The sequence below is a fragment of the Felis catus genome, chromosome D2 (assembly GCF_018350175.1).
Source record: "Felis catus isolate Fca126 chromosome D2, F.catus_Fca126_mat1.0, whole genome shotgun sequence".
Taxonomy (NCBI): Eukaryota; Metazoa; Chordata; class Mammalia; order Carnivora; family Felidae; genus Felis; species Felis catus.
This window is the reverse complement of record NC_058378.1, coordinates 73,328,238-73,346,865: the sequence shown is the minus strand read 5'-3', so window position 1 is coordinate 73,346,865 and position 18,628 is coordinate 73,328,238. Positions and strand designations below refer to the sequence as shown.

Genomic DNA, 18,628 nt, shown 5'->3' with positions numbered 1-18,628 from the left:
TAAACTCTGGTGAGAATTCTAATTCTCTTTCCGTGTACATCCGCTAGCCTCTGGCTTCTCCAGTTGAGCGTGTGCTCGTGTGTTTTATCCTTTCTCTCCATTAATATCGTAGAAACCCAAGCACCAACGATACACAGAGAAGCATCCTTTTAGAAGCGGGGAGAAGGGGAGACCACACACTCTTATACTTTCCTGATCCATTTTTTCAAGTTGTTACTTAAAACAAGCAAATGTTTTTGGCAGATATTGGAAATATTGATTCCTTGCATTTGGTAGCATTAAACAGAATAGAAAGTATTTTTACAGATATTATTCTGCGCTATCATCCCAAAGCTCTTATGTGATGCTATTCATATCTTCATTTCACAGATGAGAAAAATGAGGTGTAGAGAGGTCATGTGATTTAAAATTTGGTAATTAATTAAGCAAATAGATGGTGACTTGGGGCATATGATTGGGACTTCTGAGCGCAGTATTTCTTGAGTTGGATGGGCACATTCATGTGTGGGTTGTGTATTTTTGTGTTGTTGTTGTTCTGTTTTTCTGTTTTTGTTTCTGTTTTGCCAATTCTTGCTAGGATCAAAGGGCTCTCAGGGTCTGACTGATCAGAGATGTTGGGTGACTTTCACAAGATCACACAGCTGGTTGGAGGGGAGGATTGCTTAGATTCTCAGATTCTAATCCAGAGTCTCCAAATTTCAGGTTCTGAATTTCACGCTGCAACTGTCCTAGGCTGCTGCCAGCCCAGGAGAGTGGACCCTGGAGCTTTTAGAACCCTTGAATCTTAGGGGCTGGTTAGAATTCTTTGGCTGCAAGCAACAGAGATGAGTCTGGCTATTCAAGTTTTATTCAAAAACATGTAATAGAAAGACACAGGGCAACTCATAGAATCAAAGGAGCTGACCAACCGGGCCTTGGAAAGGATAGGATCTTGGACTGAGGGTCTCAGAGGGAGGTAATTCCTTGGAACAAAATTAGGTGCTGCCACAGCAGAAGGGGAACGTGTCCTGTGCAGGCACAAATCACCAGTGTCTACCTCGGGAAACGTCTACCACTTTGCAAATGAATCTTGGGTGCTGTTAAAGCCACTGCTGTGGACTCAACATCTATTTCCGCCTTATTTCTTTTGGAAAGAGCCCCGATTTTGCTCATACTCATGGAAGGAGACTCTGTCTCCAGCTCAGGAGTCAACCCAGCTCCATTTAAGCCAGGGGAGAGAATCCTATTGTCCTTGCCCATGATTGGTTCAGACTTCAGTGTCGTCATGCGGTCTGGTTCTGTCCAGTGAGAAGTGACCGGAGAGGCTGGATGGGGAAGAAGAAAGACCCACAGGAAGACATACAATCTTTTCCCTCTGGATACGCAGTGGCCAAATAGGACACAAGGAACTACAGCGGCCATCTTGCTCCTGTCCCCTAAGGTCAAGCTGCAGCATAATTGGGCCAGACCAGAGAGATGGGGATGGTGCCACCTTCAAATTGCTTGTTACCGAGTCAAGATTTTTATTGTTTACAGGCAGCGGTGTCCTAATACAGAAACTCTCTTGGATAGAAGGACAGATTTATTACCCGTTACTCCAGAGGTTAGTACTAAGACCAAAAGGTGATATAATGGGGGAAACATTTCAACCAGGAGAGGAAGGGCTTGCTGACATCAGTCTGAGATAGGGGGTGTGGTAGCTTCAGGTACTGAGTTCCCATCAGGGGAGGCATTCAAACAAGATGTCTGTCCGGGATGCAGCAGAAGGGTTTTCTGCACAGAGCAATGAGATCACCTCTAAAGTTCCTCTGACCTTAAATTTCCAGGATTCTGTGCTCAGGAACAAGGACCTAGAATCAACCTGGACCTCCCTTCTAAAGCATTCCATGGGGTCAGACTTTTCTATTTTCTATTCATCTGAGTCCATCGTCTTAATTTTTTTTCTTTAAATTCAGTTTTTCTGATACTTTGAAAAACCTGAGCGAGCTTGATGTGTTGCTATCCTTAGAATCTTTGAAAAACATTTTATAAATATATTCTTTCTCTCTCTCTCTAACACACACACACACACACACAATCACATGTGCACACATGTACACACAAACACAATTACACACAAACACCCAAATTATCCACAGGCAATAATTCTAACCAGAAAACAGAAACCCCTTCCCCTAGCCCCTGACCATATTCCAGTAACCCCTGACTTCTCTGTGTCATGAGCTGTCTAGTAAGATAAGCTGTGAACTTGAAGTAAGAAGATGTGGGTTTGATTTCCAGCCAGGCCGCCTCCTGGCTGGGTGGTCCCGGGTAGGTCACCTGCTCTCTTTCGACCTGACCTAAGAAGTCATTCAGCAAAGTAGCTATCCCGGGGCTGGCACATATGTGGATCTCAGCAACAGAAGTCATGAGGCATCGCCTCAAGGAGGTCTGGATGTGTTCAGAGAAGGGGTCCAAGTGTGGGGTGAGGGTGGGCAGAGTTAGCAACATTCGCAGAAGATGGGACACGGATGCTGATTTGAAGGGTGACCCAGAGGTTTCCAAGGAGACCAAAGTCTACAAATCAAGGAGACCAGAGTCTACAAATCCAAGGAGGCCAAAGTCTACGAAGTCCCCCTTTCTTTTTTTTAATATATATATATAAATATTTTTTTAAGTTTATTTATTTATTTTGAGAGAGAGAGAGAAAGAGAGAATGGAGGAGGAGCAGAGAGAGAGAGGGAGAGAGAAAATCCCAAACAGGTTTTGTGCTATCAACACAGAGCCCAAGGTGGGGCTCAAACTCACAAACTGTCAAATCATGACCTGAGCAGAGATCAAAAGTCAAGTGCTTAACCAGCTGAGCCACCCAGGCACTCCTCAAGGTACCCCCTTTTTTTTTCAAAACAAAATTTAATGTTTGTTTATTTTTTTTAATTTTTTTTCAACGTTTTTTATTTATTTTTGGGACAGAGAGAGATAGAGCATGAACAGGGGAGGGGCAGAGAGAGAGGGAGACACAGAATCGGAAACAGGCTCCAGGCTCCGAGCCATCAGCCCAGAGCCCGACGCGGGGCTCGAACCCACGGACCGTGAGATCGTGACCTGGCTGAAGTCGGACGCTTAACCGACTGTGCCACCCAGGCGCCCCTAATGTTTGTTTATTTTTGAGAGAGAGAGAGAGCAAGTGGGGGAAGGGCAGAGAGAGAGAGAGAGAGGAAGACATAGAATCTGAAGCAGGTTCCGGGCTCTGAGCTGTCAGCACAGAGCCCAGCGCGGGGCCTTAACCCACAAACCACGAGATCATGACCTGAGCCAAAGTCAGAGGCTTAACTGACTGAGTTTTGCAGGTGTCCCAAAGCACCCCCTTTGTTGAATGGTGCCAGGCACCTGACATTAAGACAGACCTTTCTGACCCGTCCCCTCTGTTTAAACCACTTCTCCCACCCACTTCTGTTGATTCAGTGTTAAAGATTCACATATTGACTTTCTTCTGATTATAAAAGAAAAACATGTTACCTGTTGAAAATGTGGGGAGTAACATATAAAAAATAAAGATCACTCATACTCTTGTTATACAGAGATTACCACGATTACTGTGTTAACGTCTTTCCTTCTAGTCTTTTAAATGCACGTATACCTACTCTAGAGAAATAGAGAAGTGGGTTGATGTGATGTATTTACCTAGATATGTGGCTCTGAGTCTATAATCAATAGTGCCTGACATTTACTGGCACTTACTATGTGCCAGCCACTTGTTCTACGCACAAGTATCAACTCATTTAGCTAGAAAGTAGCTACCGTTATTATCCCCAGTTTACCGATGAGTGCGCCGAGGCAAACAGAAGTGCCCACTGTCACACAGTAAGAAATTGAACCCAGGCCTGTGCTTTAAACTGTGATCTCTAGATACTGCCTTTTTTTGTTCCTGGCTTCAGCCTAAAAGACATCCTACGTGTGGAGGGCTTGGCGAGCTTCTCTCTGAGAGCCTTCCTGTTACCCTTGGCTGTTTAAGGGAAGGGGTGTTTATTTATTTTTTAAAATGTATGTGTATATGTATGTATTTAGAGAGTGTGTGGGGGGGCGGGGAGAGAAAGAGAAAGAGAAAGAGAGAGAGAGAGAGAGAGAGAGAGAGAGAGAATCCCAAACAGGCTCTGTGATGTCAGCCCAGAGCCTGACACAGGGCTTGAACACACGAACCGTGAGATCGTGACCTGAGCAGAAACCAGGAGTTGGACGCTTGACCAGCGGAGCCACCCAGGTGCCCCAGGGGGAGGGTGTTTAGAGAGAGGTCAGGTGACCCGGGGAGAGCAGCCTGGTTGTCCACGCAGGTGCACTCAGCAGGCCCTAAGTGAGCATTTCTGCGTCCGGGGCCCTATCCTCCACCCTGTCACTCAGAACCGGAAGCGACAGCCACACGAGGTCTGCTTTTCCCAGGGAGACCCCTGCAGTTAGCCCGGCTCAGGGAAGGCAGGCATATCAGCACACCACACTGCCAAGTTCACATGGAGAGCCTGAGTTGGGTGGGCCTCCCTCCCCTTTGCTGTTAAGCCCCTTCTGTCCCAGGGTAAGCAAGCCACACCTTGACAGAGGCTGCTTGGTTACCAGCCTGACTCTGGTGGGGGTCACAGGTCTCAAATTGCTTTGCTGACCAGCCTTGAAAAAGTGATTGAAGTTTTCCCGTGCCTCGGTTTCCTCATCTGTAAGCAGGATAATGCTAACACCTTCTTCTAGGGTTGTTAGGAGAGTAAGGGAAAAGAACATAACCCACAATAATCCATAATGAACTGTGTGCTCTTTGGTGAGGGCCCGGAGCTCTCTCTTCCCCAGGGTAGGAACCAGGTTTTCCCATCCTTCTATTTACCAGCTGGGCCTGGTACATAATAGACCCTTAATACCTGCTTGTTTTAGTGTGCAGATAAGTAAGTGAATGAATGAATTCCCACCCTGTAGATCTGTGAACCCCTGAAAGTGGTGTGCACAGTATCAGATTCCCAAAGAGGCATGTGACCCGGGAGGTGTCGAAGGGTGGCCACGGGCCTTGGGACAGGGTAGGGTAAGCCCCACCCTGGTCTGGCAGGAGCCCAGGGGGCGCCCGGGTGCCCTGGCAAATAAGCTAGGGGAAGGGAAGACATTCTGAGCTCATTCATGGGACCTGAGAAGGACTTTTGTGGGATCTGACATTTCGTGTCCAAATGTGAAATTCCTTGGCCCCCGCGCAGAGTTGAATGTGTTGGCTGCAGCCAATTTGCCTTCTGATCTCACACGCACACCCCTGGTTTGTTTTGAGAGCTGCAGTTTGGAGAAACGGCAACACAATTTAGAAACCAAATCGCATGGCCAGAGTGAGGGTAGTGGTCGAGGCAGGATCCAGCTCCCCACCCTTCCTGGGAAGCGAGGGGCAGTCTCCTGGCAGAGTTTAGAGAAAGAGGAAGATAGAAAAATATGACAAATCATTAAAGGGGATCTGGAAAGGACCAAGGGCCCCCTCATTATCCCTCTGCCTTAGCACAACGGTTTGATTTTTCTGCATGCCAGTTATCTATCACATGCGGGCATGATTTTAGTGGTTATAATCAGTATACAGACTTTTTCTGCTTTTTTTTTAACTTAATATGATATTATGACATTTTCCCATGTTGCTACACCACCTTCCTATTTATATTTGTGATTCGAGTCAGTTGTACTCTTTGCACGAAACAACACTGAAAAATACATGCCTAAATATAGTTGTTTTCTTTTGACATAGAATAGATTTCTAAGAGAAGGAGTAATTGATCAAAGTGTTTTTAACGTCACAGATGCTTTTCCAAAGTGTGAAACTTAGTTTGTATCAGCGTTATCTATATATGCGTGAAAGGATAGTTTTAACACAATCTCATCGTCATTAGATATTATTGTTTCATTGTTTTACAACTTACCCAATGTTTTGTAAGTGTTTAATTGTAGACACACACATATAAATCACTGCTAAGAATGATAATTTTTCATGTGCTTGTTTAACATTTTCTTCATAGGTATATTTCTTTGTGATTTAAAAAAAAAATTTTAACATTGATTTATTTTTGAGAGACAGGGAGAGAGACAGAGCATGAGTGGGGGGTGGGGAACAGAGAGAGAGGGGGACACAGAATCTGAAGCAGGCTCCAGGCTCTGAGCCATCAGCACAGAGCCCGACGCAGGGCTCAAACCCATGAACTGTGAGATCATGACCTGAGCTGAAGTCGGATGCTTAACGGACTGAGCCACCCAGACGCCCCATTTCTTGGTGACTTTTGTGTTTAGCTCTGTACTTTGAGAAACACACATGTGCACACATGCACACCTGTTAGATCACATGTGATGCAACCTACCACCTCATGTATTTTTCTTTTTATCCTCAATTTGCTTTGTTTCTGAAACAACAGAAACTTAACTTTTTTAAGTTCAATATTTTGATTTAAAAAAAATTTTTAATGTTTATTTATTTTTGAGAGACAGAGACAGAGCATGAGCGGGAGAGGGGCAGAGAGAGAAGGAGACACAGAATCCGAAGCAGGCTCCAGGCTATGAGCTGTCAGCACAGAGCCCGACGTGGGGCTTGAACTCATGAACTGTGAGATCATGACCTGAGCCGAAGTCGGACGCTCAACCGACTGAGCCACCCAGGTGCCCCAATATTTTGATTTCTTAAAAAAATTTCTCCTCTTGCTCCAACCTTAGAACTTTATCAGGACACCAGGGAAAAAAAGCAGGGGGTGGGGGGGGGGGGTAAGGAAATCAAGACGATGACAACCAGGGCACCTGGGTGGCTCAGTTGGTTGGGCGTCTGACTTCGGCTCAGGTCATGATCTCACGGCTGGTGGGTTCGAGCCCTGTGTCGGGCTCTGTGCTGCAGCTTGCAGCCTGGGGCCTGCTCCGGATTCTGTCTCCCTCTCTCTCTGCCCCTCCCCCAGTCAAGCTCTGTCTCTCAAAAATGAATGAATGTTAAAAAAATTAAAAAAAAGACAATGGCAATGTTTAGGGGCAGAGGTAAAGTAAATAACACTCTCCTACCTTTACCCCGACCATCCTCCATCCTCAGGGTGAACCAGAGGTCGTAGGACAATGCGTTTTCTTCCCATTTGACCAGTGAAGACTGTCCAGGTATGGGCATGTTTGGGGAGGAACTGTCTTCCTTCTCTCCCCTCCTGCCTCCCTGCGAGCCAGGGAAGGCCTTTGCTGGGGCATCTGGGGACGTTATGTGTAGTGCTGGGGACTGCACTGCACAGAGCAGACCCCTGGGGCGGGGGGAGGCTGGCTTGTGGACCCACCGTGGTGCCCGAGAATCCTGCCCCTGGCCTGTGCGCCCGGCCTGCTCTCTGGGCAAGGTGAAATGTTGTTCCGCAGTTGAGTCCTTGGCTTACTGTCTGGCACCGGATAAGCAAACACAGATGGGAGCTGTTGCTGCTGGTGACTAAAGTCGTTGTCACAGTCCTTCTTTCCCGGGCAGGGGCGGGGGAGGGGGGGAGCACCCATCCCCGGTCACTGAGCATTTTTATCTTCACAGCAGCCCCGAGAGGAGGGTACGATGATTAGTCCCATTTGGCAGATGAGAAAAACCTGGCTTCGAGTGATTGACACCGAAAACCCAGACGTGGCAAAGCTGGCATTCTGCTCCGGGTGGGTGACAGGCAGGGTGAGGCAGGGGGACCAGGTGTGACTTTTATCTGCACTCTGGGAGACTGGGCATCAGATAGGCTTGGCGATCTGCCTGAGGCCACACAGCAAACGCACGGCAGAGCCTGGTCTTGGAGACACGGGTCTTGAGACCGGGTCTGGTGCCTGTCCCTCTACGGACGTGGTGATGACTGCTGTCAGCCAAGTGCACACCATGCGCCAGGTGTGCTGGAGCCTTCTTGGTTCTTATCAACCTAGGAGGAGGTCCCGGGGAGAGGCTGGATGAGACCCAGGATCACCCGCGCCTGAAGCTTGTGTTTTAGCCACCCCGGACCTGCCGCACGCGGGTTTGCCCTGCAGGACCGTGGGATGTGAGCCTGTGTGCCAGCGCGGGGCTGGGGGACAACAGGGTGCCTTTGTCCCTGCTCCCCTGACCACCAGATTGTCCTCCTGACACGTGGCCCTCATCCCTCGTCCGGCTGAAAAGAGAAGGCTGATCAGTTTTACCTTTAATCTGTCTACTTTCCAAATTTACAGAGTTTCTGGGGACAGGCTGGTTAATAAAAATAGTCTCCCGGGAAATGTGTCCACTTTTCCACACAGCTTCTTCCTCGCTCAGGCAGGCTGGGACTCATTACTGAGAACTGGTTACGAGGAATCACCGTGCGTAATGACCAACGTTGAGGGCAAGCTTCCTTTGTTGAGGAAACTGGGTTAAGCATTATCTAATGTAACGCTCCAGTGGCTCCAGTAGATAGGATTTTATCAACCCTCTTTTACAAGTGAATCCGAGAAGGTAGGTAACCTACCCAAGACTATCGAGCTTGGAAAGGGTGGAGCTTGGATTCAAACCCAAGTATAACCCAACTCCCAAACTCCTACCCCTTAACTCTTCCGCTCCCTGCCCCCTGCCTTCCAATGGAGGAGATAGAGGGTAGGTGAAGCCCGGAGCATTTTCCTTATACATTTTGCATGCCTGGGTGTTGGTCAAGGTCTCCCTTGAATTTTGGTGACACCTGTCTGCTTCTCTCCTTTCCACTGGAGTTGGGAGCACCTGAAGGCTGGGTCCATGTCTGGCTAGACTGTGTCCCGGCACAGCAGCACAGTGAGGCGCTTGTATGTGTCTGTTGCAACAGGAGAGTGAATGACAAAGCACGATGGGGCGGACAGGTGGGTGACCAGCTGTCTTGGCTGATTTGCAGTGGGGTGTTTTTGGAAATGGTGTGATTTTAGGGCAAACTTTGGTTGTAGAAGAGAGAGGGAGTAGACCCGTTTCCTTGACTTCTTTTAGGACAGGACTTTACCTCCAGATGGTGAAGCTGGCCAGCTCTGGGGGGCTCCTGACTCTGCTCCTTCTAGCTCCAAGTCTTCCGGCAAGTGACTTGACCTTACTGCGCTCAATGTCCACCTCTGAAATGTAGGCCAATATTGGTTTGTGCCTCAGAGGGAAGGCTGTGAAAACTCAATGGGCATGTCTGGAAAGGACCGCTGCTGTGATAGCTTCCTGGGACAGTCCATGTCCTGTGAAAAGTTGGATTTTAAACATTCGGTGATTTGGATGTTGGGTACCTGGGGTTTCATGATATCATTCTTTCTACTTCTATGGACGCTTGAAACTCACCACAATAAGCTGTTTAGAACACAAGTAATAGATGTCTGTTAGTTTTGCTTAGAAAACAAACACAAATAGGGAGGTGGGGAGTGGGCAAAGTGGGTGAAGGCGGGGGAGGTCCAGGCTTCAACTTATGGAACGAAGGAGGTACGGCATAGGGAATATAGTAAAAAAATACAAAACCGAAATACAATCGCAGACGTATCGTGGGATAGAATGCAGAATGTACCTGAAAATTTTAAATGAAGCGGTAGATTCTAAAGAAATGAATGGCTTAAAGCAGCTGCTTAGGATTACGACCTCAGGCCGAGGCTGCTTATGATCTCACCGGGCCTTCAATGTTCTCACCTTTAAAAATGTCAGCAATAATGACGCTTCCCTCCAAGTACTTTACGAGTCAAGCGAGAGAAGAGATGTGAGGGTGCTTTGGAAACTGTAATTCTTCCTTCCAGTTCGATGATTTGTTCATCCTTTTAATACGTTTCTTGAGGCCCTGGTACGTGCCAGGTGCCAGGCTAGGTGCTGGGGCGCAGTCCTGCACAGCTCTCCATGGCATGCAGGGTAGACTGGGGGCATTCTCCTGAGATCACGCTGCCCAGGTGCAAATTCTGACCCTGCCACTTACTCCTCGGGGAATCGTGGTGGGCCTCAGTTTCCTTGTCTGCAAAATGGGGGCAGTGATCCTTCCTGTGCATTGCTGTGAAGATCAAAAAGGACAATAGAAGTAAAGTGCCTAGAGCAATGCCTAGCACACAGCAAGTACTTAATATATGTTCGTTATTACTACCTCCCACAGGGAGGCTACAGCCTAGTTGTAAAGGCTCAGAATAAACAGATAAGCAAAATGGCTTTAAAGAAGAACCAGGGTGGCATGACCTAACAGGAAACAACACGTGGGCCCCTCCAGGGCCCCTCCAGGGCACTGACCTTTAAGGTAAATCAATTGGATGATATTAAGCAGGGGCAGAGGTGAGGGCAGAGGGCAGCAGAAGGTGAGGCAGGAAGAACTGCTCTTGACAGAGTAGCGTCGAGTTACTGGGTATAGTTGGTCAGGTTGTGAACTGTTCAATCCTTAGACATTGTGGACCTGCATATTTTTTTTTTTTACATCCATTGTCTGGAAGATAAAATGAGTGTGTTATTTTGATCAGGATATTACGCTGGTTTTCCAGCAGTTGGAAGTTAAGTGTCTTGGGAAGGGACTCCTTGTTCTAATGGTAGTAATTGTGAATGTGTTATATGGGTTAGTGGAGGCTCAGGAGTGGGGGATAAGACAGGGGTGTGACTGGAATGAAGCTAGCGGGGTGGATGGGGCCACATCCTGCAGGGCCTCGTAAGCCTGGGAAACAAGTTTGGGTTGATCCTAATTCCAGTGGGAAATTTGGGGGAGGGTTATGAACAGAAGACAAGTGGATCTCCACCCACTGCCCCGCCATCCATCAGGCTGACCTGAAGGGGGCGCAAAGAGTAGCAGCTGGAGGCCCCCGGAAGGCTGATGAGAGGTGAAGGGGATGGTCTGTTGTTGCCCTGATGGTGGTGGCCCTGGAAAGTAGTGATGTTTGTTGCCCATTTGTTAATGAGGAAAAGGCCAACGCAAAGTAAAAGCCAGAGGGAGGTGGGGAGAAGACAGGATTCTGAAGATATTTTATAGCCACAGATTAGTTCTTTTTCCCGAATCTCAAAGTCCTTGAAGACCTCCCACTTCTCCATCTTCTCACTTTGGCCAAGATGCCTGTGTTTTGTTCCCACATGGCCCGGAGCAACGTCCAGATTGGAAATCCATTGCAAATGGATCTGGGACTTTGTGGTAAAGGGGGTGAGGATAGGCGGACCCCTGAGGCTGGAACTAGGGGGAGGGGCAGGTGGGCCTGCCAGGGGCAGGTGCAGTGGCTCGGCTGGTGTCAGCCCCAGATGCCATCTGGGTAGCTCTGGCTCTGAGCGGGACTGTCTGAGCACTCCTTGGCACCGCCTCCATTGATGGTACCAGGAGGGCGACACCCCTGTCCCCCTCACTGGGGGAGGCAGGGGTTCGGAGGAGGTTGGTTAACGTGCCCAGGGCACCCTGCCTGATGCCGGGGCCCTCCCTTGCCCTGCCATTCACAGCTGCTTCCTGACATGCTGACATGGCCTGGTCTCCTCTGCCCAGTCTGCCCATAGGAAAGCCACCATTTTGTTCAGTTGCTAACTAATGGAGACTTTTGAGTTTGATTCTTAGTCTGGGGTCTAAGGGGCCTCAGCTGGGCTTCAGGGTGCCAAGAGCCTGGAAGTGTATGGTGGGGGGCACCCTTTTCCCAGAATAAGGGCAGAGTCTTGTTGGCCAAGAGTATAAATTTTGGCTGTTTTGCTTCCTTGAAGCTTGGAATGGTAACTGGTACATAGTAAAACCTCAGTAAGTGTCTGTGGAAGGAGGGAAGGATTATCTCAGGATTAAGGTCCTTATCCAATGGTTCTTCCTCAGCCCATGGCTTCCAGAACTGAAGGACATCTTTTCATGGGCTATTAGTGAAGACTTAATGGTCCCTCTCTACTTTATGGGTGAGGCCCAGAGACAAGCTCTCACAAGGCTGAGCTCAGGAACCTGCTGACCTCAAGACGGATCTCCCCTCCTCAACCCAGTGCCGCCTTCCTCTCTTCTCCATGCAAAGACTGTGACCATGGACCTGCCACCACAAAGAAGATGCACAATAGTGCAAACAGCACGGGCAGAGAAGCCCGCCTCCGTGAGGGATGTGCAAATGTTTCTGTGATGGGGCAGAACCATCCAGAAAGGCAGCTCTAGGATGGTGGGAGAGCAAGTAGCACCAGCCTAGGGGAGAGTTGATTTTTCAAGGACTTTTCCTGGCATTTGAGGCTGCAGCTGGCTGGATCGGCCCAGGCTTATCCTTGCACGGTGCAGAATGCTCTCTTTCTTTGCCGGGTATAGAATTCTAGAAAGCTGGAGAGAAGGGATTCTGGAGGTCAGCATCATGACAGGGATGCCTCAGTTCACACTCTCTGCAGGGGACAGATATTGCTAATCATCACCGCATTCCTTCCCACTGAGCTAGAAAGGGCCTTAGTGCCTCCTCTGGTGTCCCTGCCAGGCATTAGCAATCAACTGCAGTTAGCTTCCTGCCGGGCCTTTTGGAGGGGGGCCACTGAGGGCCCAAGAAGCTGGGAAGCAGGGCGCTGTCTCTATCTGTAGGACTTTGAAGGAGAGATTTAGCTTCTCTGAGCCCCGGTTTCCACCCCACTATTTATTTACTTGACCACTCATTCATTGCTTCCACAAACATATATTGAGCACCTACTGTATGCCAGGCATCGGGCTACCAGCTGAAGAAGGTGCAGGAAGTAATTTTTCCCTGTAAGACAAACCCTTTTGGCTCTAACAGTCTACAGTTTGTTGCAGCCTTTGTGAGAGCTTTCCTGGCCACGGGATCATTCCGGTTTTCCTTCTCTGAGCCTTGTCTCACTTTGCCCTGTCCTCCTTCGTATATGGCTTCCAGAATGTTCCATCTTACTATGAACCGGTAGCTTGTAGAGCCAGGGTTTGGGCCTTCCTGAGAATACTACTAAGAGAGTGGCCGCAGATGTTTGCTCTGCTGTCTGAAATCCTTACAAACAATATTTGGATGACCCTTCATTACCTGAGTAGGCATTTCTCAGGTTTACACTGCAGGCCTGAGTGACTGTGATATTCTGAGAAATAATTTCCTCTGGCCCTTGAATGTTGCTCCTGGAAGAATCACGTGGCAACCCATGTTGTATATGTGAAATGTGTTTTGGAATGTTAATGGAGAAGCTGATTCACACCAGATGGGGTAGAAATCCAAGGGAAAAGGATGTATAAACTGGACACTGTGATTCAGCTCTGAGTTTGGATTTTTTTTTTTTAATTTTTTTTTCAACGTTTATTTATTTTTGGGACAGAGAGAGACAGAGCATGAACGGGGGAGGGGCAGAGAGAGAGGGAGACACAGAATCGGAAACAGGCTCCAGGCTCCGAGCCATCAGCCCAGAGCCTGACGCGGGGCTCGAACTCACGGACCGCGAGGTCGTGACCTGGTTGAAGTCGGACGCTTAACCGACTGCGCCACCCAGGCGCCCCTGAGTTTGGATTTTTAAGAGGTACTAAAGGTCAGAGGTCAAGGAGAACTTGACCTATTGCCCGGGCTATCCCTTAAGATTTTCTGTGGCCTTAGCTCATCTGAATCTCGGCCCTATTATAAAGGAGTCACTTCTATGATATTCAGTGTACAGACCAAATTCTGGTGGCATCTCACAAAGTCCAAAGCAGTTTTCACTGGAAGCTTCCTACATAAAAGCTCAGATTTGGATTAGTCTCAGTGTTTCTCAAAATCAAAAAAAAAAAAAAAAATCTGGATAAACATTTTAAAAAAGAGCTACTCACCCCCATATCTTCTGTGTGTCTTTCACCAGCCAAAATTTTTTTTTGCCTAGATCCATTCTGTAATTTATAAGACATAAGGGAGAGGCATTTTTGTGGTCCAAATTTGCCAATTAAATAATAAGTCCTATTTACTGTAGCACATGTAGCCTGGCCCTGTGCTGAGTGTTTTACATATATTATCTCCCATAATTATCCTGCCTGTGATTATGAACACCTTTTAACGATGAAGAAACAGACCCAGAGAGGTGTGTCCTCGGGTCACTTGATGGGGACAGGGAATGACTCAGCCCAGATTTGAACCTCGGGTCTGGCTGACTCTACGTGGCCCCACATTCTTCTCCACTCTGCTTTCTCGTGTTGTACTTGCCCTGTCCCTGTCTCACTGCACCCTCTGGATTCGCACCTTCAGTGGTATATCCACGAGGAAGGCAGGAGGGTGTGTCTGTCTGGGGGCTGAAGAGCAAGGAGGGAGGCTATTGCAGGGTGGTGTCTGTGGGCTGGGGGAGGGGGGTGGTGAAGAGAATCTCAGAGAAGATGAGTAATTGAGGGCCTGAGGCCGAGGCACTGTTTTCCTTTTTACTATTTAACTGTCTGTTCCAGGCGCTATGCAAAGTCTAGGGGCGACAGTGGTGGACATAGCCGACCTTGGGAAGCTTGCAGCCGGAGGGGGAGATGGGCCACATGACATCGGAAAGACCTGAGTTCTAGTCTCAGCCCTGTGGCTTCTCAGCTGCAGCTTTCTGGGCCTCGATTTTGCCGTCTATACAATGGGTTAATAGTAATAGTGACCCCAGAGTTGTGATAAGTGCAATGATAGGAGTGCTTGGGGAGTCAGGCACAGAGGGGAGAGTGGGGGCCTCGTGCTGTCTTGGAGGGCCAGGTGGTTTCCTGGAAGAAGTGACATCTAAGTGACCTGGAGAATGAGAGAGGTTTACGGCAAAAGGAGTGGAGAATGGGCTCCCAGGGCAGGTGTTCGTTCTTTGGGGACCTGAGGACAGGTCCACGTGGCTGAAGTGACCGGCACGAGGGGGCGGTGGTGACGTGGCTCTGGGCTGGGCCTCTTTTTGGGACTCTAGTGGCCAACTGCAATCTGTAATTGATATAAGCAGAGGTGGGGACGTTCTCATTGCCCACCACCACAGACCACAGCCTGGGGCCCTATGGCCCAGAAGGTGGAGAAGAGGTCATTTGGGGGGTGCTGAAGGGAGCCCACAGGGAGCACTGTGAGGGGGAGTTTGGAGGGGAGGCGGAGGGGATTTGCTGCAGAGTGACCCCACAAGTGTGGATGTGGTCTGAAATGGCTGCAAGAGCCCCTGGGAGTCGGATGGCGTGTGCGATTTGGCGTGAGGGGTGGGAGCGTGGAAGGAGAAGAGGTCGGGACACATCAGGAGGCTGATTCATGTAGGACCTGGTAGTGGAGGAGTGAAGAGACCTCCCTCTGCCCTGTTGGTGAGGGGACTACGGGCATCAAGGGAGGAGGGCGGGAGCCCTTCCCTCTGTTGCCTTCCGTCTGCTCTGAGAGGGCAGCGCCCCCCAAGCACTAGGTGAGGCGGTGCATGTGGATGGCCACCTGGGCACCCGGCCGGCGCAGCGTGTGCTCGCCAGGGCGACTCCTAATGAGTGTGGTGATTATTAAAGCCCTGAGGGCAACCCCTAGGCCGACGGTGCCCTGCCTTTCAAATTCCCTGAAAATCAAAACCGTCTTCTCCTCTCTGCCCAGCACGTCATTCCCCATCGTCCTCATGAGCCCTCCTGTCACCGTGGCTCGGTGTCAGCAGAGAGGGCAGATGGCCCTCAGGCCTTTCCGCCATAGGTGGCAGGAGGGTGGGGACTACGGGGTTCCCGCTGGTTCTGACAGCCTGCCAAGGCCAAGGTCTGGATGCCAGGGGTCAGGAGCCTGATGGAAAGAGACAGGTGCCATAAGGACACTGAGGAGGAGCACCCAGGCCAGGATGGGGGTGCAGGGAAGGCTTCCTGGGGTCGGGAGGTCCGTGCTGAGCTCTCCAGGCAGCCGGTGGTGGCGGGGTGAGGGGTGAAGTGTTCCAAACACCAAACGCATTTTGAGGCGTTTGAAGTTCCAGCATCTCCGAGAGGCAGGGGTGGGTGTGGGGGATTGGAAGAAGTCACGAGGGATGGGGTGGGTGGGGGAGAAGGAGCCGAGAGGTGGGTGGGCAGGGCAGACCAGATTCCCAGAATGATGGACTGAGGCTTAAGACAGGAACCGGAGACCCGTGTGGTGGCCCTGCAGACATGTAGGCGGTGAGAGATGATGGGTTGGTGGCAGTGAAGGTGGAGGGGAAATGCCTAAGGTCCCCTGGGTAGCACTTGACCTGGAGATGGGCCAAACTCGGACAGACACAGAGACACGAATGAGAGCTGATGCCCAGGCGTGGGGCTTGGCGGCTTGTGGGTGATGCTGCCTTTACGGAGACCCTGCGGGCCAGGAGGGGGGTAGCGGAGGATGAACTGGGCTTTGGTAGAATGGGAAGGGCCTGGGAGGTGCCCTGGGGAGACTCTCAGGAGGTCTGGAGCCCTGGTGGGAGGTCAAGTCCTGGGTGAGGTGGACCTCCCTGCGGATAGACAGAGAGGGCTTCTGAGTGCTGAGCTGCCTGAGCAGCGGTATAGAAGGAGGAGAAAAACAAAGCGAGATGTGTGAGTATATAGCTTACGGTAGGAGCCTGGGGACTGGGGTGGCATCCATCCTGGGTTTCCCTGGGCTGGCGGCCTTGGACTGGGGTTCTGAAGGATGCCCGGATGTGGGCAGTTAGGGGAGGGAAGGGAAGGGGACGTCAAACATGGAGACAAATGTAGACTGTAACCATGTCTGAGGAAGTCAGCTGGAAGGGCTGAAGCAGAGTTAACCTTGTCAGCTGCACAACTGCCTTAACCCTTTCTCCGGCCTGCATTCGGGTGCCACATGCTCTTGGCCTGCAGGGCCATGTCTTGGATCTGCCTCTGAGATGCTGGGGTATTGTCTCAGCAGGCCAGTAGTCTTAGTAGGGAGAGGGCACTCTGTAGGAAAACAGTATTCTCCACTCTGCGAGTGTCCCCAGCCATGTATCCCCGCCCCCCACCGCCCCCTACCCTGCACAAGTGGCCGTTGTAAAAAGCTGCCTGTGACTTCGGAATATCTAATACTTTTTGGACTGCTTACCATGTGTCAGACCCCAAGCAAGGCATGTTCATGTATCAGCTCATCTAGTCCTCTTCATTCTCACAAAGGGGGTTCTCTTGTACCCATTTCACAGATGAGGATATTGAGGCTCAAAGAGGTTAAATAACCAGCTCATGGTCTCATACACAGCCAGAGACTTCACACTCGGGATTTTTAATGCAGGCAGGGGGCAAGTTCATCCTTCTTCTACTTCTTTTTAAATGTTTATTTATATTTTTGAGAGAGAGCACACGCGAGTGGGGGACGCGCAGAGAGAGAGGGGGGGACAGAGGATCCAAGTGGGCTCTGACAGCCGAGAGCCCAATGTGGGGCTTAAACTCTCTAGCCGTGAAATCAACCTGAGCCAAAGTTGGATGCTCAACTGACTGAGCCACCCAGGCACCCCCCCCCCCCAAGTTCATCCTTTTAACTCATCACCCTAACATCACTTTCTGAGCAGAGGGTGGACTCTGGGCTCCAGTGGCAGCACCCCGCCTACCCCCTCCTCCATAACTTGGCTGCAGGATGACGCCTCCCTTAGGTGCCCTTGAGAGAGGTGGCCCATCTTAGGGCATGACGGATTGCTGATCGTTATCCCCGTTTGGTCACTCACTTGTGTGTATTCTAGGGATCCCTTAAACCTCAGTTTCCTTCCCTGCGAAATGGGGACCAATAGTTCCCACCTCTTAGAGTTATGCAGGGAAGATAAGGCTCTGAAGCACTTAGCATAGGCCAGGCATAAGGGGAAGGCCAAGTAACGGTGGTCATTAGAGTCTTATCACAATCCTCGTTGCCTTCTTGCACAGAGGACCCAGCAGCCACTTGGCCAGTCGCGAACAGGTGCCCGGGCGCGTGTGTGGGGCGGAGCCTGAGTACAGGGAGGATGAATCATTGACCGCCGAAGCTCTGCATTATTAATGCCGTTATTCTCAGACTTTTAACGAGGGCCGGGTTGGAAGCCCTTACATGGAAGGCGCGACGCAGCCACCGAGGCTAGCGCCTCCCGGGGTCCCGAGTTGCCATGGAGTCCAGCGGGCGACCTGGAGGAGGATGCCCGCGGCAGTGCGCAGAAGGAGGCCCCCAGCGCAGGTCCTCGGTCTGCGGCCTGAGTCCTGGCTGCGCCGGCTTCCTCCTTTGCAAGGGCGCTTGCCCGCTCCCCTGGGACCCTGGGGGGTGGGGGAGAGAGATAAATTGGTGGAAGCTGGAGCCGGCTTCCTCGGGAGAGTGGGGTTTCTGTGCGGTGCCTGCTGCAGGGCTTGAGCCCCCTGCCATTCCAGACAGAGGACGCGCAGCCGGGCGGAGGGGACCTGAAATCCAGTCCCCGCCGCTCGCCGAGCTGTGCGCCTTCCGTGCGCGCCGGCGTTCGGCCGCCAGACGAGCCGCCCAGCCCCTGCCGCGCCACCTCCTAGGCGGCGGCCGACTCGGGGGGCGAGTCCCGGAGAGGAGGGGCCGGGCCTGGAGCGACGGGTCCCGGGGGCGGGCAGACGCCGAGCCGGGCCCCGCGCCTGCTTTCGCCGGCCTTCCCCAGCCTGCCGGGCTCGGCGGGGCGGGGCGCGGGGCGGGCCCGGGAGGAGCGCGGGGAGGAGTCCGGGCTGCGGCGGCGGCCGCGTCACAGCAGTGCTCCCGCTGCCCCGCGGCTCAGACCCGGCCCGAGTGCCGCCGAGGACGCGGACCGGGACCCGCACGGAAACAGGGGCTGCGCCGGAGGTTCCTCTCGCGGGCCGGGCCTGCGCGACCATGGCGGACAAGGAGGCCGGCGGCGGCGACTCGGGGCCCCGAGGTGAGCGCGGGGCGCGGGTCCTGCGGCTGCGGCTGCGGCGGGGCGGGCCGGGCGGGCCGGGCGGGGGAGGGATGAGGCGCGCTCGGCCCGGGG

The 18,628-nt window shown here is 51.3% G+C and overlaps 1 protein-coding gene across 2 annotated transcripts in view; it reads left to right on the top strand.

Annotated features, from left to right (window-relative positions):
- Positions 1–18,628, top strand: part of HSPA12A (heat shock protein family A (Hsp70) member 12A) — a 167,583-nt gene that overhangs the window by 78,723 nt on the left and 70,232 nt on the right. The window contains exon 1 of one of the 2 annotated variants that reach the window (XM_023240981.2): positions 18,352–18,535. The exons of the other annotated variant lie outside the window; for it this stretch is intronic. Within the exon in view, the coding sequence (XP_023096749.1) occupies positions 18,493–18,535 (43 nt within the window). The 5' untranslated portion in view covers positions 18,352–18,492. Of the gene's footprint in view, positions 1–18,351; positions 18,536–18,628 lie in introns of those variants that run through there. 2 annotated transcript variants of the gene reach the window in all.